The sequence below is a fragment of the Macrosteles quadrilineatus genome, unplaced genomic scaffold (genome assembly GCF_028750875.1).
Source record: "Macrosteles quadrilineatus isolate MER2022 unplaced genomic scaffold, UCM_ALF_1.0 Scaffold_8__2_contigs__length_117827958, whole genome shotgun sequence".
Classification (NCBI taxonomy): domain Eukaryota; kingdom Metazoa; phylum Arthropoda; class Insecta; order Hemiptera; family Cicadellidae; genus Macrosteles; species Macrosteles quadrilineatus.
In genome coordinates this window covers 26,684,030-26,709,778 of record NW_026542601.1, presented here as the reverse complement: position 1 = coordinate 26,709,778, position 25,749 = coordinate 26,684,030, and the positions used below count along the sequence as shown (strand labels likewise).

Genomic DNA, 25,749 nt, shown 5'->3' with positions numbered 1-25,749 from the left:
AGACATTTTTTACATGAAATAAGGTATGTTATGTAACTATGTTGACTATTCTTATAGGATAACTGTTCATCAAAAAATGTTATTTGATCGAGATTTTCTGTGTCCCAAAAACAAACTGAGAATGTCTGCATTCATTGTAAGCGTAGGCTGTTCTACAGACAGCAAGAGAAGGTAACACAACTATAGTTCGGCCGCTTAGAAAACGACCTGCGCGCTAATGCTAAACCAATGCTGGAGGAGGTCGTTTTCTAAGCGGCCGACCTATAATGTCAATGAGCTGTGGCCACACAATGATGTATAATGTGGTTCAGGAAGAACGAGAAACTCACCCACCACTTTGAGACACACTATACAATCAGCATGTAAAATTAATTACCCATTTACCAAACACTACAAGTATCTATAATATTAAAACGTATTTCTTTAAAATAAAACTGTACTATTATTCTTTGTGAAAACAGTGCCTGATCTCAAAAGATTGAGGAAAAAATCCACTGGGAGCTAAATTCCTTCACCTCCCTTTCTCTAATTTACTTTTCCTTTTATTTTGGTAAATAAATTCGTCACTTATAACCCCCATCCCATTGTCAGAAGGCCAGATTTATCCTTCTGTAATTATCAAACGACATTAAACATTAGCAAATATTTAACTAAATAAAGGAAAAGAAGGGAGTAACGGTTGAGGTAAAAAAAAACTAAACAGATATTTTGTAATTAATTTATTACATCTTCCTATACAAAATAAAGGGATTTCAAACATAGAATATTCTGGACTGCTACAATGTTTATTTCTGTTTTTGATAGCTTGATTTAAAAAAATTAAATCAACTCAAAAAAATGAAAAAAATTGGGATTAGATATAATCATTGACTATACACAGAAAATACTCATAAATTAAAATAAGCATAAAAATTATTTTTGATTGCAAGCCGGATAATTTTTTTTATAAATGGAATATTTTACAAATAAAATAAATGGCATGCAATATAAATCAACATACTATGGGTAAAGTAAATATATATTTTGAATAACACTAGGCCTACCTACCTCAGTAAAAATTTACAGTTTTAATTATAATGAACGATTGAGGAATGAGACAAGAGTTCACTTGAACATGTTGTAATGATATATTTTACATAACAATGAGACATTTAATGATCTCATAAGTATATGTTGCACTGACTCAGTTCAGCAGTTGATTGTGCTTAGCTGTTGATATTTTACACAATCTCGTATTTTTCTGCAAAGAATACTGTTTCCGTTGAGAACTTGACGGGCTGTTCATCATCTACTGTAATGACCTCTGTGGCCTGGAAGGATAAAAATGTAAAATTAAAATTATGTATAGTCCAGATTCAACTTTTCCAACAGCATTTTTAAGATAAAAATATATTTTAAGAACGGGATACAACAGAGCAGTGTGGATTCTGTACAAGGTAGGCAGAACCCACCAAAAACTTGTTTGATTGTCCAGCTCTAGCTAGATGGTTGAAAATCATAGGAAATGTGACTATGGATCTAACTAAATAAAGAAATCACTCTCTTGATATGATTTACCAAGACTGCACTGAGGGGTGATACAAAAGGCTAATAAGTTGAAGTATAAATTGGTAGCTTTACCACTAATATATTCCTCACAAAACGCACAATTCATGCTACTCACTCTGAGATCGGCGTAGGGTTTTTTCGACACAAAGGAGACGGAGAGGGGGAAGAAGTCGCCGGGAATGGCGGTGGCGGCTGTAAACTCCAGGGAACCAGTGCGGTTGCTGCTATCTATCACTGCATGACTCCATGTGAGACTGTTCTTGCGAGGGTCGTGTGCGTAGTCTCCGTCACACTCAGTCACTACCGGAGTGCAGCCGATACTGCAACACCAACAACCTTGTTAAACTTAAAGTGGGTAATTGAATGATTGGAAATTCGTTGCAAAGGGGAGGAAATTAGAATCTACGGACTAATAGATGAACAAAAAGGTCACAAACATAGCACTGATTTGTAATCATAATATAAAACTCCTTTAGATAGTAGATTTTAATATAATTTGAGAAGTTTGATGTTAGGAATAAATATAATTTTATGTTCATTTTCTATCCCACTTCAACAAATTCCTTACTCGTAAACTTGTAAAACTTCAAGCCCCAATGGAATAAACAAGGTTTTATGTGTTAATGTTAAAAGTTATCAAGTGGCTTTCAGAGGAGAATTACTCGAATACAAAGAAAGTTCTCCTAAATGGAGAAATATGCATTTAGATAGGCCTGATCAACAGTTCATGTATTATCACATACCCTACCTGAACCCATTGATGATTTGTGAGTTTTCTCAAACCTGTACTGCAAAAGCGTGCTCAAACCAAGAGAACAGCTGCTCTTGAGTTACCCATTATTAGCCTTGTAATAGATAAAAACCAGAACAACATAAGAGCGATACACATCCATGGAATGCTAGACCAATCCATAATCAAAATAATTAGAGGAGCATTAAGGGTGTTTTGCAAAGTCCTTGTCACCATTGGGCATTCTTTTACAATAGTACTCACGGTAGAGGTATGTGAATGGAGACATCGTTGAGTTCCAGATGTGAATGTTCCAATTCATACTCTATGTTGACATCGCAGCCACCTTGTCCGTTCTCTGATGGCCAACAGTTGACTGCAAACAAGACAAACAGACCATAAACACTGCTTTTCATTGACGAGTTATAAATACAAAATTCAATATTGGTTAGGCCTAAAATTACATAGTATTAATGCTAATGCCTTAAAAACTTCTACAAGTGTGGTAAAGGCTGATAATGTGAGTTGCTTACACTACTTTACCTACGACTGTTTTATAATTGTAGTTGTAAAACTTCATAACCTATACTTATTCTGTCACTTTTTCAAGTTGGTTAGCAAATCGTTTAGTTAACCTTAGGTTTAGGAAAGAATGTGTGAGTTTCTAGCGGTTGCTGGTAGATCAACATTTGAATTGGCCATTACCAGCTGATAAGTTGGCATTTGGAGCATTACAATTTTACTTCTTTTCTCTCAAGCCTTGAACCCCTTGGTCTGTTACTTTACCACACTAGTGCTATAATGTGAGTCAAGAAAGTGAATCTTTTTTACTCTAAAAATTGAATTTAAAGGCTAGTTAAAAAACAGTTGTAGGTAAATTATATTAAAAATATCATTGTGACATCTGCGAAAACATAAGCTCATCACATTTACACAACCTAAAAGATTCTATCTTGATTCATTGAAGGATGACAAAGGAAAAATGAGTATGTAAAGTCACATAGAGTAACAAATTGGCTCAAAAGAATCTTTGTTCGCCAGTGGTAAGAACCAGCTCAGACCACAGAAAACATACTACTATAACCCAGAATGCCAACCGCATGGTAAAAAGCATTAAGTGTTTTGAGAGAGCTTTGCCTGTCAATCGTAGGCAGCGCCGCCAGCGTTGCTATGCTGAGTGCATGGCAACGCTGGTGGCGCTGCCTACGATTGACAGGCAAAGCTCTCTCAAAACACTTAATGCTTTTTACTATGCGGTTGGCATTCTGGGTTATAGTAATATGTTTTCTGTGCTCAGACATAGAGGCGGATTCTTTTCACGAGCTCAGATTTATTTTAGTCACCAATCAATTTTATTCAAGACCATTTACTTAGTATACGAATCTGTTTTTTATCTAAAAAAACATTTAATTTCAAGCAGGATTTTGCTTGTTTAATATTTTAAATATTTAGAGTCTTCACATAAATATATTGTGGATTATTATCTACTCACTTGATAGTGGAATGCAAGAGTCATCCTGGGACTGGAATCTCCACTTGAGGACGCCCACGTCTGTGGAGAGAGGGAACGGCTTTGATGGGTTCTTCAGTCCTATCTGTGACTTCATCTTAAACAACTCTTTGTCTACATTTGGATGTGTCTGAAAAATCACAATAAGGTAAAAAAAATAATCACAACCATTCTAAAGCTATAGTGTAATTGAAGCGATACTAATTCTATCACTATTGATGGTGAGGCTCAAGCTGTACAGGGACTCACCTGTAGTTGAATGCCTCTTGTGTCTTTATTCTCTAGAATCACTCGTACACGGCCGTACTTCTCGTCAGAGATGCGCAGTGTTACCAACCCGTGTAACTCCAGGTTCTGCACACCTCCGTCTCGTCCCACTCTCAACACTAGACGTTCCTCCTGACGCAGGTGGATACTGAAAATAAAAACACAATCGTAAGAAAGGAAAGTCAATTTCTTGTCGTCCTATCCTGGACATATGAAGTTACAGTAGAACCTATTTAAACCAAAACAACGACCCTTAAAAAAACTAGGGATGGTCAAGTCTCAAAATTTCGGGAAATTTTAAATCTCGTTACACGAGACGATATTTCTTTTTGGCCGAGATTTTGATCAAGACGAGAATTAAAAAAAAAAAAAAATTAAAAACGCCTGCAGAAAGTCAATGCAATGGGTGCAATACAGGAGCGCGTTGTAGTTGCGTTGTAGTTGCGTTTCCTTTGCGAAGGTGTTCTTGTTTAATTAATTCTTTAAATGTAAATATTATTAATTATTTTAATAATATTACTTTAATAACATTGGAGAAGTTTTGTTAAGTGTAAGCAGTGTAAGGAATGTTTTATTACTATAAAAAAGTCAAAACAAGTAACTATTTTATAAAAATTAATATTACTTTTATTTTATGATTTATTTTATTTTAGGATAAGTTGAACTCTATCCTAACTGATATCACTATGTTTCCTAATCGTAGGCATTTATAATATGTTAGGTGTGATTAATAAAAAAATGTTATGCTGATGTTTTTTAATAAAAGTTTGTAAATATTCTTGCCTATTATCATTATTTTTGTATTTAAACAGTCATCTAACAATGTTACAAAATCAGGTAAAGATTTTGAACGTGCATTTCCCAATGTGTATGAGAAGGCAAATCCCGTCTTGAAATTTTATGAGAAATAAAAAATCTCGTCTCGTCTCGTCTCGAACTAAAAATCCAATCTCGTCCATCCCTAAAAAAAACCCTTAAATATATCTAAGATAAAGGAAGAGAAAGTGAAGTGACGGAAATAAGATACGTGACACTTTTAGTTAGAGGTTAAAGCCATTGACTACTACACTACTATAAATAAAAAATCAAATGAAAATGAAAAGAAGGCTTAGTATAAAAAAGGTACCAAAATGGAATATAACATAAACTGTCAAAAAACATATTTTATTTGTGACAAATACCTACATTTGTATGAAGCTAATAAACTCAATCTAGCTATTATTAGTGATGTGTTAAACTCTTTCAAAAGGCACTATCTGTTCCTGACCAAAATCAGTTCTTGCTTTTTAGTGCCAGTACCTATTGATGACACTAAACTAGATAGAGCTCATTCTTTAAGTTGCAAACATTGCAGGCACATAACTTATTCATGCAGGTATTTATGTAATATAAATAAATCAATTATATCAATGAGAAAAAGTCTTAGTAAAAAGATACTAGGAGCCAAAGTAGTATATTAAAAATAGCAATGGTATTGTACAATTAGCATGGGAAACCCCTATGTTACATAATGAAAATATATTTAACCAGTTAAGGCAGAAAGGAGTTCCGAAACCTCTCTCTTGGAAAGATAGAAGTATTGGCCATAAATAGCTACAATCCCATTAAATAGGTTACAGTTCCAGTACCTCAATTCTTACAAATTGAGCACTGAATTTAACATTATCAAAAACTTCCTTCACTCAAAATTGACTTTCAAAAGTGTAGTAACTATTTCTAATTAGTTTACTCAAAACTCACTCATCAGTGTTGGCCAATGATGGAGGAGGCAGCTTGGAGTTGAGGGAGGGGTTCTGCTTGGCTAAGGAGGGGGCCACGACGTTCTCCCCTTCCGACTTGAGCTGGTCAACAAACGACTCAACATCACGAGACTTGCTGCCCAGCTTCATGGCCTTTGTGCTGGCACTGGGCTTTCTGAAAACAGAATAAGAATATACATGATGGTAAGTTTCAAAAACAAATATTATTTTCTTCACTAGTTGCAGTACTTAGCAATGTCAATACTTTGGCTATATAATTGGCTATGTCATTGTCTTTTAAAAGTAAACAGCAAATGAAGAAAGGAAGTATAAATTAGACAAGTAGAATCCTTTTTTTATACCTCAGGATCAAAACGTTGCGTAAAAAAAATTAAACTATCAGAAGTTCAGAGAAAAATGAATGGATACCTTTCAAAACCACGTGTTATGTGCAGAAAATCTAATTGCAGATAAAAAAAAACAATGTGAAAACATGTTTTAATCAACAATGAAAGAAAATCAGACAATAATAATCTCTTAAATAACATTAAGGGACTTTAAAGATAACTATTTAACCGTGAGACACTCACGAGGCAGGAGAATAAGGCTTGTTAATCTCTCCAATGGAAGCGGAATCACCAATGATGGGAGACGGGGCAAAGCCTGAAGAGCTGCCAAATCCCCCAGAGCTGCTGATGCCAAAGCCCCCAGCGCCGGAGCCCTTCATGAAGCCCCGCTTGCCAGCCTCCATCCTCTGGCGTTGAAGTTCCTTGGCCTTCTCTCTCATCTTGTTCTTTGCCTCTCTCTCTTGTGTCTGAGGAAAATCAAGTTTTGAAGTTCAATAATTTCCTCCATTGGTCTGTATCAATTCCACGCAAAACAAATCACTTTTACACTTTATCGTAGATATACTTAAATGTAGCTACAGATAATACATTACTAAAGTTTTTCCATAAAAATCAAGGTTATTGTTCATACTAACTGGCTAGAGCTTCGGTCTTAAGGTATAAGCCGAGTCCAACAAGACTCAAATGACCACAAATAGTAGCAACTTCAAATTACGAAGATACTATTGAGTTACTGAATTCTAAGGTTTGCCACCAGGATCATAACTAAAGCTGTGCACGGTTAAGTGAAATTAAAGAATAATTTATGTGTTCGTTGAGAAATCCAAACTGTGGTTTGTTAGGCTCCAGGTTTGCAAGCTTAACAGAATCATTTTATTTGGGAAACAATATTTTACTAAACTTGTGAGTTAGTTTTGCAATATTTACCTGACGGACAGCTTGGTAGACCTTCTCCTCGTGTGAGTCCATCTCTACAAACGTCCTGATCTGGGCAAGGTTCACACTCTCTCTGTATCCGAGGGCAACGATCTCGTCAAAGGCGAAGATCAGGTTGAAAGCGTTGTCAGCGATCTCTGATTCCTCCATACTGCGACAGTACTCGGGTATCTAAACAGAATAAAGGATCTTACATGAAAAGAGTGATTTAATTAGGTTTATTGAAATAATTTTTCAGTAGGCCAAAAGTAAACGCTGCACTCTCACATTTCAACTATCAAAAACTATCAAGTTTATGGAGAAATAAAATTTGATACTTTGGGTAGGTAGTTTTTTGTTTATCAATATTTTGATTTTATTTAAGTACGTAGCCTATTTGTGATAGACTAGCAAAACAAATTATTAAAACTAACACTCGTCCTTATGTAGCTAATAGCTTTATTTTAAAACATTTTAGTTATTAAATGTAGTTTATATAGTCCGTTCACTAAATTTTGGAGGTTTAAAGGGAAGGTTTCTTGTGCTCCCCCACCACATTTTTAAACGTATAAGCTGTTTTAAAGTTAGGAAGAGGTGGAGGGGATGGAATCACTTCTCCTCAAACCGCCTAAATTTTGTGTACAGAGTATATTAATCTGTATTAAAATACTATAATAAAGTTTATTAGTTAGCTGACACAATCTGTTAACTTTATCCCATCTACAAAACCATTTGAATTTTTTCTGTTCTAAGTTAGAACTCTTAAAGTTTAAAAGCCAAAATAAATTAAGTTTTAGTTAAGAAGAAGTGTTTTTCATCTGTCATGTTTAGAAGCATTTACAAATTCAAAGTGGTTAGATAATTCATTCATTAAATAAAATTATTTTTAATTAATTTAATTTAGGTTATTCCTTATACCTAGAATATAAGTATAGGTATAAAGTATAGGTATCCTTATACCAGATATAAGTACTTTGGTACTTATAAGTACTTTGGTACTTATATCTGGTCACCTTTTGAGACCTGAGTAAGGCTTTTGACTTTGATATTCTTTTAAACAAATTAAATTATCTTGGGTTTTCTGGTTCACCTCTTAGTTTTTTCTCATCCTATTTACAAAACCGTGAGCAAATAGTTTTTACCAATGGAAAAATCTCTCAAGAAAAAACATTGAAATGGGTTACACCTAAGGGTTCAGTCCTGGGTCCCTTATTTTTATAATTTATATAAATGATTTGCCTCTTTAAATAAAAAGTCCATTTATAGGCGGATGATACTACCTTCTTTCATGTCGTTAGTAAACTTATTGAGCTAGACACTAGACAGTACAGTTCATCAGACAATGTTGGCTGCATCAAGGTTCATTCAATGCTCCATTCAAATGGATTATTACTAAATGAAGAAAAAACATTATATTTACTCTAAACAAGACTTCTCCGTGACTAACACAAACTATGTTCATACAGAAAACTTTTTGGGTATACTCATTGGCTATCGTTTATCCTGGAACTCCCACATTGATTATCTGCCTTTCTAGATTATCCCAAATTATTTTTCTTTTGAGACGCCTAAGACACCAAATTCCAAACAATTATATAAAAACCGCATACTTTGCTTACTTTCAATCCATTATAAGTTATGGGTTGATATTCTGAGGTGGATGCAGCGAGATTAAAAATATTTTGAAATAACAAAAAAAAGGCTTTAAGAGTAATGAATAGATCAAATCAGAATTGAATATGTTATTTTTATAATACCCAACTTTTTTATCCATAATGTATGATGACAGACATACTCCCGTAGTAGATTTCTCATCCTTATGGAACAGCTGAAGACAATTTTACTGTTAGTTCATGTACGGTTTAAGTAGAGGTCGTGTTTTGTTTACAATTTGTTTCCCGTTATTACAGCCATTTAAAACCTCGTTTAACCAAATAATACGATCTTATCATAAACAATAACTTGTCCCCTAGTTATATAACCAAGCAGTAAAGCACAAATCAAGAAATTAACCCTAAAATAATGGAAACAAAGTTTCATCGACACTAGCGCCTTTGTGTCACGTACATGAACTAGACACGAAAAACGTGCTTCAAAATTTACAATGGGATGAGAAGTCTACTTGTGTTGGTTAGTCTATGATACAATGTACAGATGCTATTTTAAGGCTAAACTAATGAATGAAATTGTTTTTTGTAAGTTTTTTACTTTCTCCCCCTATACCATAGTATATGGAGAAAGTATTGTTTTCGTCAAAATTTTCGAGTTTGAGTTTTGAGTGGATATATCCGTTTTGGGTCCCCCTGGACCCAAAAAAGTGGTTTTCAAAGTGATGTCTGTGTGTGTGTGTGTGTGTGTGTGTGTGTGTGTGTGTGTCTGTGTGTCTGGATGTGTACAGAGCTAGGGACTACACCTGTGGTCCGATTTCGATGAAATTTGGTATGTAGGTTCTAATCCATGGTATCTCCAGGCGTTTTTTTCATTTTTTTGAATTTTTGATTTTTAATGGGGATTTCCCCATAAAAACCCATAAAAAACTGGAAAAATCGGATTTTCTCGAAAATGGCCCGAACGATTTTGATAAAAATGTAGTATGTTGTGGCCCTTTAAATTCTGAACAAAATGGTACAAATCCCATTTCTGTAAAAATTACGGTTCAAAAGTTATGGTAAATTATGTTATTTTCCCATAAAAACCCCATAAAATAACGAAAAATAGGATTTTAGAAAAAAATCCGGTTTTATTTTAACATAGTATGTTATGGTCCTTAAAACTTTGATAGTTTTTCATTTAAAAATTTTTTATTTTTAATGGGAATTTCCCCATGAAACCCCATAAAAAAACGGAAAAATAGGATTTTCCCAATAACGGCCCGAACGATTTTGATAAAAATTTTGTATGTTATAGTCCTTTATATTCTGAACAAAATGGTACAAATCCCATTTCTGTAAGAATTATGGTTCAAAAGTTATTGTAAATTATGTTATTTTCCCATAAAACCCCATAAAATAACGGAAAAATCCGATTTTCACAAAAATGGCCCGAAAGATTTTGATAAAAATTTAGTATGTAGTCCTTTAAATTGTGAACAAATTTGTATAAATCCCATTTCCGTATATTTACTCTTTACCGCTTACACATGATAAAGGTTGTTGACAAACTTATGGGAGAAAGTATGTGTCAGAATGCTGATACCGTTTATTTTAAGAACTGTTTGCAGTAAAATAAAAATATTTTACATTATTATTTAATAATTGTTCCACTAAAATTACTAAATTAGATAATAGGACAAGACAATTTTTTTTTATCTAATTTGTAAAATCATGATGGCCTTGAAAATGTGATTCACTAGTACACTGCAAGGAGCACAACACACTTCAATGCCACTGAGATAACAGACGTTTTGAACAAATAACAGACATCTTGCTATTAATGAACAACGGGCAATTAGCATACATTCAGTACTCTTCAGATTAACAAGGTACTGGGTCTGGGTCTCACCTGACAGCTAATGCTATCCATACTTTATACCTGATTTATTATCTTATAAATACATAGGCCCACCCGTAATAGTAGTTTTGTTAGGCCTATGTTACTCAATACTTTAAAATTACAAAATATTACAAATTTTTGTCAAAATCAAGATGAGATCCTCTTTTTATCAAGCTTTGCTATAAGATGTGATTAGGAGTAGAGTATAAAATTGAGGGTATTCAAAAATGACAATTGTTATCAAGGGTGACTTGCTATTGGGGATCTTTTTATTGAAATTCACCTCCATTTATTTTAACTTGTTTCAATTAGCCTTACATATTTTTTTTTACATTTTCAGGAAAATAAAAAAATCTTCAAGTTTGGAGTAATCCTACAATTATCGAATTGATAATTTATTTATAAAGGAAAATAACAATAAATTTTGATCTTCAAAAACAAAATGTTGGTACAAGAGATTGTATTTTAAAGCCAAGTTCAGAACCTTTAAAAACAGGCGATTTTGCATAGTGTTTAGACTGTATGAAAATAATAATAATAACAATCACGTTAAATACTAAGTTAAGGTTTAACTGTCTATCTTAATTCCATAGTTGGGAAAGTTAGTCAAATATTCAAACTAGGCCTAGTTAGAAGTTATTAGTTAGTCCCGTAAAAAGTAAGCTGATAAAAGTTATTAGTTAGTTCAAAACTAACTGATAGAAAATAAAGTTAGTTTTCAGAGAAGTTAACTGTTTGTTGGGCAGTTGTTTTAAAGGATTATGTATTAAATCAAATAATTATTACACATCTTAGTAGTAACTAACTTGTATTTTATGTAGAGGAGATGTAATTGTGTTTATTAATGATTAAACATTGTCACATTACCTTAACAACTTATTAAACCCATTACTTAACTATTACTCAAATATGACAAAAAAACACTTAAAAAGCCTAAAGCATGTACCCTCAACTCCTGAAATACCGTAGCCTAATCGTATTTACAGCATTGCCGCTTAACAGGGACAAGTAGGCCTACAGGGAAAAGTTCCAGGAAAACTATGTAAAATTAAATGTAGAGAGCTGGTCTTAATTACCAAAACAACACAAGTCAATGATTTTAAACTGTAATTCAATGTTTTTGAAACAACAGTGTCTTTTTCTCGGAAGAAGGGGCAGTAGGATGTAAACAAGCCATAAACCCCAGTCACCAGCCAGGCCCAGCTTACCCAGTTAGCAATACAATGCTCTAACAGCATACAAAATTTATCAGACGTTTCTATTTTATCCTGAAACCTGAACTAGAGAGAGGCATGAAAATCATTAGGCCTACCTATTATAAAAATTATTCTGCAAAGTCTAAAGCAGCATACAATCCACAGGTAGGGCAAAATAAGCTTCATCACCTTCTTATGTACCTAGTTAAAATTTAAGTTGGATCAACAAAATAGTCCTGAATTGTTTCATTATATTGTAAGCATAACATTTTCAAACAGTGATAAATCTTACTTTAGCTTACAATAGATTAAAATGCCGCTGGCGTAGAAAAGAAATTGTTAAGTTAATTATTTCATTCATATATCAAAATAAATAATTAAACATTCAACACATTGGAAGCTTCTCGCGCTTGCAACAAGACTAGTCAGCACAATTATTTGACAGAAATTCAGACAAAAAACAGAGATAAGAAAGCTTATTAGTTATTTTGTAATAAAGGATTCCTGGGGCTGTGATAAAATAAATCTTTTTTAATCCACAGATGACTAAAAACGCACTTACCACACGGGAGAACAAACGCAGAGTCTCGAGATCCTCCAGAATGTTGGACGCTTTGGTGGTAATGAGGAGCATGTAAAGCTTCTCCAGAGGCTGGTAAACATAGCGAACGGACTCAGTCTCCACAAACGTGTGTTGCTTGCCTGTCGACATCAACTTAGGGAACGCTGCGAGCAAACCCTCAATACGAGCCTTAGACATCTCCACAAACTGTCTGGAGACTATCGCTAATAAACAAACATCAAATGTTAAGAGTCTCGGAAAAGGCTTATGTGCTTCATCTTTAATGGATGATGTGGTAGGGATGTACAGTTTAAGTTATAAATACTAAGGGTTAATCTACGATGATAAACTAGGCCTATAGTGTTTATTTGAAATTAGTTTAGTCTCCCAGGCTTAGTTTGTTGGATTCACTATAGTGTCTGATGACAGGTTAATTCTTTCTTCTGAGAAATATTGTAGGAAGAAAAAACTACCTACTGAGAAATGAGACTTAATGCTCTGATGACTAACTTAATTGTGGACATGTGCCTAACTAAGCACAAGATAGGTCTTTTCAAAAATTTTGTAATCTCAAACAAGACTCTTAAATGACCTTAACAACAGTACCTAAACAGATATTTGGAGAAATGCCATAAAATTGTAGCCAAAGCAATCCTTAAGATTACCACTGGAAGAGGGACTTTACAGTTTCTACCTGCAATGAAGCTTCTAACTTTAATGTGCCTACATAAAACTTACTTTTCCCTGCCTTGGTGCAGACGGCAGCAGCAATGAGAACCTAAAAAACATTAAACATTAATAAAATAAAGTAACTTAACACATTCTTAGGTAAAGTTACTGTCTCACAGCATTAAAAAAACAAACCTATGTTTAATATGATTGACAATTATAAGTTAGACTAAAAATCACAATAGGTAGATTAATAAATCATATTAATAGGTGCTAAGATCAAAAAACAAATTTGTCTGCATTAACTTACATTGGAAAGAATAGTCAGCCCAACACATTCATCGTGACAGTGTAAAGTTTTTTTTAAACATATTTGAATAGCAACAACAGAACTAAAACCTAACAAGAGCCAAGTTAAAACCACTAGGCTACCTTTCTGTCTCTCTCTTTTCAAATCCCCCCCCCCCCTTAAACGTTATTGTTTTAACACTAAATGATATAAACAATATTAGTATTTTTTGTTGTAAACAATTTTTGGAGAATGTTTTACTTCAAACGACTCTTTAGATTTAGACAATGGGTAGACTTCTATGTCTGTTGGCACAAACAACAGAATGAAAATATCGATCGATATATCGTTTGGTTAGTTAGGAAAGGTTAACCTAACCTAACTAACCAAATAATATATCGAATTAAACATCCGAATAATCGATATTTTCATTCGGTCATTTGTGCCAACATGTATTGAAATGTACCCAAGGCTATCACTAGGCCTCTAGGTAACTTTTGCACTAAATCGGATGGGTTCTGATGCACTAAGTTATTAAATAGCTGGCCTAATAAGTTAGCCTAGGCATTACATCTTACATGCTACCAAAAAAAGGCTTTTTCCTAATTTAGTGTTAGGAATAACATCTGAAGAGTTAACGTCTTTTAAATTACTATAAGTTAGATGCAGGAATAGAATTACAAAGGAAGCCCTGATGCAATAATTATCAACCATTTTAGCTAGGCTTAGATCCTGAGTAATCAATGCATCACTCTCAAGTGCATCATACTAACATTGACTAGCCAACCCTCAACCTGCAGACTTAGGTTTGGGTACCTGCGCACTTATAATTAAAGAATTTTAACAAATCCATGCCCATATGCCTACTAAGAACTTAGAAGAACCAAGTGAGCCTAGTGTTTATTTTAATGACAAGGAACAGCTTGGGTAACTGTTAGTATAGCACTACAACCATAAGCTCACCATATAAGTTTATAAAATACAAAACAATATAAATAGAAAGCTTGTCTTACCATTTTTCTACTGTAGTTTCAAATTTGTAATAATAAAGGGAAATTAAAACCCTAATAAATCACACAAACATGCCACAGTTCTCCGGTTGTGATTTGGCATTTAGTCCAAAAGTCAGACGATACGGAAAAATATTCACAGCTGAAAACCGACTGTCGACGTGGGTCAATGCCTGCTGCATTAGACAAAGTGTTTGAAATTAAATTCAAACGCAATTCAATAAGTGTATACATACTAAAATACACAGAATGGATAATGGTGAAATGATTACAATAAGTTAATGCATTCCTTCAAAGGAATTCAAGAATTCTAAAATTAAAATCAATATTAATTTTGGTGTGTTGAAAATGACACAAAACAAATCTTCTAAAGGAGTTTATAGTATTAAAACAAATCAATGATGCTCATGATTCGCAAACATCACAGTGGATATACCAACACCCAATATAAATCAAACGTTAAAGTTTTTTGGATTCATGGAGGTCGAAGAACTGATAGATAAAATTATCATACTGTATTTGACTTGCATGTGTAATTAGACCTCGCATCTTTTAGTTTTTTTAGTTGTGAACATAATGGGCGCGTTCTGGGAACATGTACCGGTGCACCGGTGCAGATTAAACGGTGACTTACTCACCGGTACCGCCCCGGGGCAAGAGTCTTCTTGGTATCCCAGAACGGTTATTCACCGGTTTACGGTACACATCGGATTATAATTTACACATTATTTACCTATTATTTACTGTATAATATTTAAACCAAACAAGCTTGTCCTCACAGAATAAATTATTTGAAAATTATTCACTTAATACGTAATTTAACCCCCTCATAGAATAAATTATTCACTCATTATAACCTATAAAACTGATGAACATTATTCGATGGACCCACCATCTTGCCGTAGCTGCATGCTGTTGTCCAAGAAACAGACCAATCAGAGGCCGCCGGTGTATTATGCACCGTACAATTTCTCCGGTGCATAAATCTTGCACCGGTGGAGGAAAAAGAGGAAATAGCTGGCTGCTAGGTTAACTCACCGGTCTCCCAGATCGACACATTTTTTCACCGGGGCAACACCGGTGCACCGGTGCATGTTCCCAGAACGCGCTTAAAGTGATTATTTATTTATTGTAGAAATTTTGAGAGTTTTGTAGAAGCATGTTGATTGATATTGAATTTGCCTTGTGAATGCCTTGTGATCATTGTGCCTTGTTTAACTGACGATTCCATATGCATGTAATTTGTCAAAAGGAAAATAAATATTCTTTTTCTTATTCCTATTCTTGTACTGTGTTGTTTTTTTTTGGCATTGAAGTGAAGAATCTCAACACTGACACACTGTCACGAGATGGGGACGCCACCTAGGTGTGTATTTCAACCCAAATATGAGTGAAGGATGAGCGTAGCTTTTAGAATCGTAGAATAGTATGAGATGATCCGTGTAGCTTCTTAACTGATTAAGATTCATTTATTTTTATTTATTTATTTGTTTATGGCAAAATTGCCATTTTTACAATCAATTACATGCATAACAATTTGTGGATTTTCTCCTGACTCAAGAGCCCGTACTACATTTTGTTATAAGTGTAAACATTGCATTGGTTTTTGATTTCCCTTTTACGAATCAAAATTGGTCCTTAAACATAATATAATTCCTTTCTAAAAATGGTATTAATCTTGTTATTAAGATAAGATAATTTCCATATGAAAAATTAAAGAAAGGAAGTTAAAAATCACCACAAACTGTCCAAACGCTCCCAATGGAAAAAAAAACAAGCTATGGCCACAATTACGTAAATATGTAAAAAGAAATATAAATATGTAATAACTAAAGTGGGTGCGTTTCATAAAGTCCAAATTTAACAAATTCCAATGGTTGAAAAATAATAAATAAACATAGCGTTTCACAAGGTCCGAATTTCATAAAGTCCAAAACTATAACATTCAAACAATCTCCGTTTCACGATGTCAAAATTTCACAAAGTCCAATGTTAAAATATCAAATAAACAGAGCGTTTCACAAGGTCCAAATTTCATAAAGTCCAAAACTATAACATTCAAAAAATCACCGTTTCACAGTGTCCAAATTTCACAAAGTCCAACGTTAAAAAATTAAATAAACAGAGCGTTTCACAAGGTCCAAATCTTACAAGGTATTAAAAATATAAAAATATAAATTTGATTTGCACACTAATGTGTTAACACATAGTTGAGACACGTCAGTAATCAGTAGTTGAGCGCCGGCGGACGGTGCCTGCTATCTGACCGTGGCAACCACTGTAGAGACTTCTGGCCCAGACTGTACCGTTGGACTTTGTCCAGCGAAATTTGGACTTTATGAACCTCACCCCACCCCTAAAGTGATTAACCGTGGATTAACCTTAGTAACATCAGCGTATTAAGTTGAAACAGTGTAGTTACATGGTAGTTTTCTTAAGCCAGCTATTTATAAGCAAACAAGAATAGAGTAAGAAGAAGAAGGCTTCGGCTTTGTTTTTGTTATCATATTTATTTCAATTCAACAATCAAAACTTCTGCTTGTGCTTACTGCTTATTGTTTTTGTTTGTTTTTATCTTGATTCGTTTGGTTTATTTTGATTTGTGGACATTAATATTTATATTGTACGGTATCTTTGCAGTTTGTTATCATAATGAATTCTAAAATGTTTGGTGTCATTTGCCATCAAGGTTAAATTGGCTTAGTATGTGCCTAATTTTCTTTTAACTTATCAACTGTAACTGGTAAATTAGGTTAGTATACCACTAACTTACTGGTAGGTAGGCCTATTATGTGTTACAATTGCTAACCCTGATGCAACCGTAAACACTTGTATTTTAGATTAGAGAAATTTCAAACTTTTGATTTGATGACTACTCTTAATAATAAAGTTTCAGGCTATACAGCCTTATTGCTAATAGCCTATAGCTTTCATTTCAATTCTTTTAAATTGTACATCTAACTACCTAGCCTAAAATTACTTACCATCGATTATATCAATTATTTAAGATGGGAACGACACTATGTACATATTTTAATCCAAATGTGAGTGAAGGATGAGTGGCGCGATCTCAAAATATATGTTTGTTGCGGGTCTAAAGTAATGGTTAGCGTCTAGGATTGCAGCTGTAGAGGGGGAATGGGCACATGGGAGGGACTAAGGCTAAAGGTGTAGTGACGTCATATATCTAGTGGCTAATGTCTACTCTTGAGGCAACACGATTACCGTCGTAACGAAACAAAGTGTTTTCAGCGGCGTTCGTGGCATAGTTAGTAGCGTTTTGATTTGGTGTTCAGGAGGTCCCGGGTTCGAATCCCGCTGGTAGAACTAACTTTTTGTCAACAAATTTTTCATATCAGCAAGTTTGGTTGGTTAGGTTAGGTTATGACAGTTTAATTTTATAATAAACTTACTGAATTTTAAAATTAATTTTATAATTAATTAAAAATTATAAGTAATCACTAATTAGATTTGTATCTTATACAGTTTTTATATTATCAGCAAGTCTGGTTGGTTAGGTTATGTTATGACAGTTTTATTTAACCCTCCCAGTGTTACTTGACGAAAATTCGACAAGCAGCACACTTTGTGTAGTGTTACTTGTCGATTTTTCGACACGCAGACATCGTTTACGGCGAAGGCTCTATGACTGACTGAATCGGATTGAACTGGATCGAGTTAGGTATCGTTCTTTCCGTAATATTCTAAGCTTTCTCCAGAGGTCTGTCTCAGCGCTGTACGTTCTCTGAGCCGATCGTAATTAATTGTAGCAGACAGCTGACGTGCGTGTGCGTGTATTTGTAAACAGCTAGGTTACCCTCGGACCGATGACTGATGTGTTTTATTACGTTTATCATTGTTTTAGTGTTAAAAATCAAAAGTAGTGATATACGTGTTGCATTATAAGAAGATTTAAGTGGTTTTGAAGTGCTGGTTGATGATCCTGAAGAAGTAGGTAGTGATATTGATGTAAATTATCAGCCAGATTCCTAGCTATGGTTAGGCTATGCATTCTTAGCTAAACGCTATGTACTGAAATCTGTTTTTTGCCCATAACTTATTTATTTGCAAATCTACTTCCTTATATTATTATATATTTGTAATCCTCATAAAATTTAGAACAAAGTGGCTATTTTCAAATATTTGTAGGCCTATAATTTATAAAATTTCATTGAGCGCGAACTTATTTTTTTTTTGAAAATTTTCGAAATTATATTTTTTTTTACCTAAAATTTTTTTTTTTTAAAAAATGTTCCTTATGTTTTATATATAATATTGAAGCCCATGATTTTCCAAACAAAATGGTATATAGAACATTAGAATTAACATTGTTTTAAGCTTCTCAGATCCGTTTTAATAAAACCTTGCAAATGCGCCAAAAATAGGTGGACATTAAGGCCTAAACTATGGACACTTGGAGGGTTAAAAATTAAAAATTTATTTTATAATTTAAAAACAATATTTTATAATTAAAAAGTTAATTTCATAACTAAAAATAAAAAAAAATTTTAATTTTTTCAACTTAGCGGTTCTAGCGGCGAACGCTGACACTACATGATGTTAGCCTTAGTCCCTCCCGTGTGCCCCACCCCTGTAGAGGGATGGATTGGTTGCTGGCATTTCGACAAACATTGGATGTGTTTCAACCGCTTTCCCTTTAAATTTATTTATTTGACGGTACGGTAACAACCATTTACAATAATATACCGTACGCTAATATGCAATAAAATGCTAACAAAACAATACGTATGAAAAATTTTATGGCTAACATTGGTGTGGTGCGTTAAACATCATGACATATTTTTGACAATAGATAGGGCCTAATATAATAAATGTATGTGATTCCTTTTAAAAACTGCTAAGACTATTGTGGTCTAGACATATGAAAAAACCTCGTAATATGGTAACCTTCAGCCAGGTTGAATTGTTGGCCTACAGTGTGAATACTTAAAAGGCACATTTTAGATACCTAGGTCTAAATATCTGAAGCCCAACCTAAGTTGGAATACACTACAGAGAGTAGCAGTCGTGTATGCAGTGGCGGTTCCAAGGGGGAGGGGGAGGGGCTACAGGGGCTAAAGCCCCCCCCTTGGACCCTGGAAAACTAAATTTAAACGTAAATTTTGTTCTTAACACAATGTCATAAAACGGACATCAATGTAGCTTTTATTAAACTTAATAAGCGATGACAGGAGTAGTAGCCTATTAAGTTCCACATAGATAAACTTTGTGGACAATATAGCACAACTAATAAAACAATATTACGCTATGGAAAGTTGTACGCATTATCCAATTTTTACAGCAGTCAGCTGTTGACACGCTAGGGCAAAGGCGAGTGCCGAGCGCTAGCGAGGACGGGGAAACAGCTGATTTCCTGATGTTCCATAGTTAGTTGTCAAATTGTCTGCTAGCCACTAACTTTACATGGGCATCAATCAGCAAAGTGTTAAAGTTTATATAGTCAAAGCTATTACTGAATTCGATTCTATACAACTGTGACAGATCTATGAAATGGAGAAAAACGTATAAGGTTAAAAAAGTGTCTACTTGCTTTCGTGACATATAACAGGTAAAATGGAAGGTTTTAGGACAAATGGGCATAGTTCTAGATGTTAGAAATGGCTTTATAAAGTCACCAAACTGCTTTTAGGCGATATGGCTTCGTAATCTACAATAGGCCTATGTTTTGAAATTCATGAATGCAAGTTTGTCATAGTTTGATTTTTAAAATGTCTACTTGCTCATGACAAAGACAAAAATAACAGGTGAAATGGGAGGTTTTTGGACAGTTGGACACAGATATAGACATTAATAATGGCTTTAGAAAGTTAGTAAACAGCTATTAGGGAAATATGGCCGTAGCCATAGAAAACGTACTACTATAACCCAGAATGCCAACCGCATGGTAAAAAGCATTAAGCGTTTTGAGAGAGCTTTGCCTGTCAATCCGTAGTCAGCGCCACCAGCGTTGCTATGGTATTGCATGGCAACGCTGGTGGCGCTGACTACGGATTGACAGGCAAAGCTCTCTCAAAACGCTTAATGCTTTTTACCATGCGGTTGGCATTCTGGGTTATAGTAGTACGTTTTCTGTGCCGTAGCCTACAATATGTTTTGAGATATATAAATGCAATCGTCATAGTTAGTTTAAACAATTTCTTCTTATTCATGACAAATAAATGGGAAAATCGGAGGTTTTGCACACAGTTCTAGACGTTAAAACTGGTTGTAGAAAGTCACCCAACGGCTTTTAGGAGGATATGGCCGTAGGCTACAGTGTGTTTTGAAATTCATGAATGCAAACGTCATCGTTTAACTTATTTTAAAATGTCTATTTTCTCATGACAAACAACAGGGGAAATGGGAGTTTATGGACGATTGGGCACGGTATTAGATGTTAAAAATGGCTTTAAACAACCACCAAACTTTGACTTTGAAAATTCCAAATTTTCCCGGACCCCACTGCTTTGTTGTGGGGTGCTCCACACCCCCCAAGCCCCCCCCCTTGACAAGGTCCTAGAACTGCCACTGCGTGTATGCATTGTATAGCAGCCAAGGGTACTTTACTGTTGCTCTGTCCTCTTACTCTCTGTGAGAGTCTCCGTCGTGGGGTAGATCCTATACCACCACGGCTCTAGAAGTCTTGCGACCAATCTTCTTCCATACCAATCCCTAACACCTTCTTAGTGCTCATATTGATTGAAGTTATAGTTTTTTTTTATTAGCTCAAGTTACTTTAGAAAGTATACTTTAGGTGTTTATTTGGGCTTGGATTGACTTAGTGTATTGCTACTACTTAAGCCTATGTTAAAATATACTTACCATCTTCCTAAATAGCCTTTGATAAAATACAGGATGAGGTAAAATTTAATATTTGTAATATTTGTAATATTTTGATAAAATACAGACCACACGTACAAATACTTTTAAGGGACTACGATTCCCCTAGAAACGCGAAATAAAATTATTCTCCCATAAATCACTTATGAAGAATCCATTTTAATAGGTAGGTACTTAGAACATGATCCAAGCACAGGGTGTTCCAAAAATGAAGGTCAGGGGTTCGAATCTTGAAATTTCCTTCTGTAGGTATATCGCATTCGCATTGTGCAATTTTAGAATGTTTAGCCCTTGTTGGTAGCCCTGTAAATCAAAGAAATTAAATGGCAACATATGTCAAATAACATATTGTTTTAAGCATCTTGTTAAGATAAGCAATTTTCCAATTTATACCTACTGTCTTTTTTTTAGTATTTCAGTAATAAACCAAAAACTAAATTTTCCCATATAAAATGCATGTAATTGTATTATACAAAAATACAGATTTCAAGTTTTTTTTTAGTTTTAGGCTTTTGAAAATAGCATGCATTTTATATGACAAAATTTAGTTTTTTGCTCTCTAAAATTGTACAAAAAAATTGTTTCACGTTTCTAGCTATGTAAACATACGACCTGTGAAAGTATTTGGAAGGGTGGTCTGCTTTACTCTGTATTTTTATATTGTGTGTGACATATCTATATTCTAGCTTTATTGTTTCAGGTGGACCGAAGCAACACTATAATAAATTATTATGAAGAATTTTGACGGTGAGAACAGAAAAAGAAAGTTCTCAGAGCCCTTTAATCTACTGACAAGACTGTATGAACTCAAGACTAAAGGATCGTTCTGCGATGTTCAGCTCAATCTCCAGGGAACAACGATGTTAGCCCATGCTTGTGTCCTAGCTGCTTGCAGCTCTTACTTTCATGAACTCTTTGATCATCAAGAAACTCATTGGTGTACAAAGTGCCCCTTAGTTTTAGATTTGCAATCCTTATGGGATAGTCCTAAAGATTTGTGTTTAATTTGTGTTTCCAAAATAATAGACTTTATGTATTTAAAAGAGCTAGTAATTATGCAAGATCACTATGAACATTTCACGGAGATAAACACTTTATTCGGGATCTTTGACCTCACACTACCAGAGAAAACTTTAAAAAAGTTGAAGTCTGATAATCAATTTGCTAAATCTAAAGAAGAAGACTTCTCAGATTCCTCAGAAATAGTCAGTGGAAAGAACCGTTCACCTAATTTAATTGGAAAACAATTCACTGTTTCCAAGTCAAATGTCACCAATGGATTTTCTTCCTCAAATAAGGAGCTTTGTTCTGATAATACACAGAAAGACAATGATAGTAACATTGATAAATTGATATTGAATTTGAATGGATGTTGTAAAGATGATAACTTAGAAACAACCATATCATATTCAACTAAGCCTAAGGGCCCAATTGATTCTTCAGTGTCTTCTCTAGAGCTTTCAACTGAGGCGAAAAGAACAACTGATTTAAAAACGTCATGTGAGTTTATGTGTTGTAATCCAGAACCAGATATCAGTTCTCCTCTTAAAAAGCCACAAAAAAGGCGTAAAATTTCTTGCGAACTCTGCAATTTCTCATCAGTTTCTATAAGTAAAGTTCTAAAACATTTACAAAGTGAAGATCACCTCAAAGACAAGTGTCCAATATGCTTGATTGGTATTCCAAATGTTTGTGAACTCAAAGAACATTTGAAGTGTCATTCTGATTCAAAACCTTTTATTTGTCATATTTGCTGTAAAAGAAACCGCTATTGGGAATATCACAAAATGCACTTGAAAATTCATTGCAGGAACAAAAAGTTTTACTGTGATCTTTGCCAAAGAGGATTCCTATCAAAGCGTAGTTTGACTGAGCATTTAACAACACACAAAGAAAGCTACCTTTGCAGGAGTTGTGATTATTACACAACTGATCTGAATTTGTATCAATCACATATGCAGGAGCACAGTAAAGTCGTCAAAGGGGAAGATTTGGACCAGATACTTCACCTTGATACCGATCTTGAACCAATCAAACAAAAAGCGAAGAACTTTCAATGTCAGATATGTGACAAAAGATTTACCCAAAAGAAAAACTTGGCCAGACATGTCAAATTGAAACATTTTGAGGCGACAAAATTCGAATGTTCTATGTGCCCATTTTTTTCTAATAGGATTGATTTATTAAGTACCCATTTGAAAAAGAAACACAATTGTACGCTAATTAAAGAAAAGAAAAAACGAATCGCTAAAAAACAACCTAAACAAGTCAATGAACCACCTTCTGAGTTTGTTAGCATTCTGGTGCCCATAAAACTAGTTTCAGATAATTCTGTTGCAGAGGAACCTTTATTAGGCAATGGGGAACAGGGTTTTGATAATGAAGCTACACCTCAAGTCATCTACGATAATCACAGCACATTTTCTAATTCACATGTTGTCCTTAATCAAAACCAGACTTTATTAGTAGATAAGCTAAGTTGTTCAGTAGAACCCAAGAAATTAAATAACCTATTTTCACATCCATCAGATTATGAGCAAAACAGATCAATTCCAGAAAACTTGGGAAAACAATCAGTAGAGATTGATCATTGTGAAATAAGCAATTCTGATGATTTAAGTAATAACTTACAAACCAGTTACACATCCTCATCACAGTCTTTGAGTTTAAGCTCACAAATATTTAGAGACGTTACTAATAAATCCAACGATACCGACACTCGTGCCTCTGAAACAATCCTAGAAAGTAATCATTACATATGGCTAAATGAAGCTACTGGTGAACTACTGAACGATGAAACGCTAACAAACATTCAAGTGCAAAACAACTTTAGCAAATCTAAGCAATCCATTCCAGTAACAGAAAATTTAACTCTAGATTTGGGTGACCAATTGAAAAGTGGCATGGTTAACGAAGCTGCTGGAGAGTATTCGTTAGATTTTAGAGATGATAATGATGAGTGGCAGTTCCCTCAAACACCTCAACCTAATGTAGTGGGCCTTGATGATTGTGATGGGATATTTCCTTGGAATCAGATCGATAATAGTTTTTATTCAACTTGGGTGCTGAATGAGGCCACAGGTGAACTAAATATGGTTAGTTTCTTCAGTATACAATCTGTGAGAAATCCAACAGAGCTAAAAATGGATGAAAGTTCAGAGGCCCCAACTGCTATGGAGGATGATGACACAGCTTTGTTTCTGAATGAAGGCACGGGAGACTTATCCACTATATACTTCAATCCTAGCGGGCCGGATTCAAACAATCGCCCTATTGAGAAAACTAGTCAAGACAATATAGAAACTCTCTCAGATGTTTCTGATGATGATAGTGATTTTCTTAACGAGGAGTTCATGAAAGCATCAGCAGATTTTATGTCCAACGAGGAAAATAACAAGTTTTTGAATGAACTTACAGGAGAGTTTGATATTGCGGGTTTGAATACTTATCAGCCTGAGGTACTTGGCTGTCCTTTTCCTAACGAATCATATTTGAATGAGGAAACTGGCGAAATATGGAATGTTGTGGATGGCAATGTGAACAATGATCTTCTCATGAAATCTAATGGGCTAGATTATGATTTAGACGATTCTTTGAACTGTGAAGAATTTGAGCCCATCTTTAATGATGTGAATAGCTTTTCATCTCAGTTTTGTTTGGATGAAGGTTCAAATAACTGGCAGACTTCTGATGAAACTAATGACACTTTGGTATTGAACGAGTGTACTGGCGAGCTAGTGAAGAAAACCTGAAAAACAAAGGAACAACTTCAATGAGATACAAAAAAGTACCTGATCCAATAAACCTCTGAAAATCCTTGAAGAATTAGGTTCAAAATAATAACAATCATTATTGGAAGTGGATCTTTTCTAATTTCAGTTATAAGCACTGAATGTGAATATCTCCAGATTTAACACCTTGCTCTAAAGAAACTCAGTTCACAGAAATTGGTGAGTTATACCTTTTTGCTTTGCCTTGATAGAGTAAGTAATTAAATGCAACAAAGTAGACAGCTCTCCTTTTTGAACATAAAAAAATGTATTTAGAAATTTTGTGCAACATATTTCTATTGATATAAGAATTTTCTACAACCTGATAACTTAACACTCATCTGCGCTGAATACGCTAAATTTAGCCTACTTTTGATCAATTATGTTTAATTTACAGCTGAATACATAAGATTATGTCAGGCAATTTGTTGAGGTCTGAAAATTTATGATTACAGCTTTAAAAAAAGAGATTTGTAAATTGTAGTTATTTCACTCCTTTGATGTATAGAATCATTAGAGATAGACACGCTCTGATGAAGCTTTTAGATTTCATTTCGAAACATAAAGTAAAACCTCACTAACTTGACAATTTGTGGAACCAGAGGTTGTCGAATTATGCAGAACATTGAGATTTGTAATGTGTTTTAGTAAATGAATACATAACAGACTAATTTTTACATATTGAGCAAACAATCACCAAAAAAATGTTGAATATTCAACAATAAAAACTAAATATTCTGAAAAAAAAATTTTTTTTTGCTTGCGTTTTGTCAGCTGTTGACTGTCGAGTTACCGAAAAACGAGTTAGTAAGGTTTTGTTGTATATTGTATATTTGTTTCTCTAGACTTGTGAAATGAAATCTAT

At 34.2% G+C, this 25,749-nt stretch overlaps 2 protein-coding genes across 3 annotated transcripts; one reads left to right on the top strand and one right to left on the bottom strand.

Annotated features, from left to right (window-relative positions):
* Positions 1–704: 704 nt before the first annotated feature.
* On the bottom strand, positions 705–14,401 carry LOC128999859 (coatomer subunit delta). The gene is made up of 11 exons (XM_054426580.1): positions 14,278–14,401; positions 13,045–13,084; positions 12,307–12,530; positions 7,069–7,248; positions 6,385–6,608; positions 5,796–5,969; positions 4,038–4,203; positions 3,771–3,918; positions 2,543–2,654; positions 1,664–1,868; positions 705–1,310 (listed from the first exon to the last, which is right to left on the bottom strand). Exons 1-11 carry the CDS (start codon positions 14,278–14,280, stop codon positions 1,221–1,223), a joined length of 1,566 nt encoding a protein of 521 aa, XP_054282555.1. The 5' UTR covers positions 14,281–14,401; the 3' UTR covers positions 705–1,220.
* A 2,454-nt stretch (positions 14,402–16,855) lies between these two features.
* Positions 16,856–25,037, top strand: LOC129001301 (uncharacterized). Of its 2 annotated transcripts, none has more exons than XM_054428553.1 (2): positions 16,856–17,026; positions 21,815–25,037. In XM_054428553.1, exon 2 carries the CDS (start codon positions 21,846–21,848, stop codon positions 24,864–24,866), a length of 3,021 nt encoding a protein of 1,006 aa, XP_054284528.1. In that variant the 5' UTR covers positions 16,856–17,026; positions 21,815–21,845; the 3' UTR covers positions 24,867–25,037. The 2 variants fall into 2 exon arrangements, with proteins under 2 accessions (XP_054284528.1, XP_054284529.1); XM_054428554.1 differs by having other exon boundaries at positions 17,017–17,049.
* The last annotated feature ends 712 nt before the right edge of the window (positions 25,038–25,749 follow it).

What these genes read in the sequence shown, in the direction of transcription:
- LOC129001301 (XM_054428553.1), top strand. Translation starts at nt 21,846, where the DNA reads ATGAAGAATTTTGACGGTGAGAACAGAAAAAGAAAGTTCTCAGAGCCC.
- LOC128999859 (XM_054426580.1), bottom strand. An exon ending in TCATTGGCCAACACTGATGA is followed by an intron (nt 4,204 to 5,795) that starts GTGAGTTTTGAG and finishes TTTTATTTTCAG; the next exon opens with TATCCACCTGCGTCAGGAGG. An exon ending in AACCCTACGCCGATCTCAGA is followed by an intron (nt 1,311 to 1,663) that starts GTGAGTAGCATG and finishes TTATCCTTCCAG; the next exon opens with GCCACAGAGGTCATTACAGT.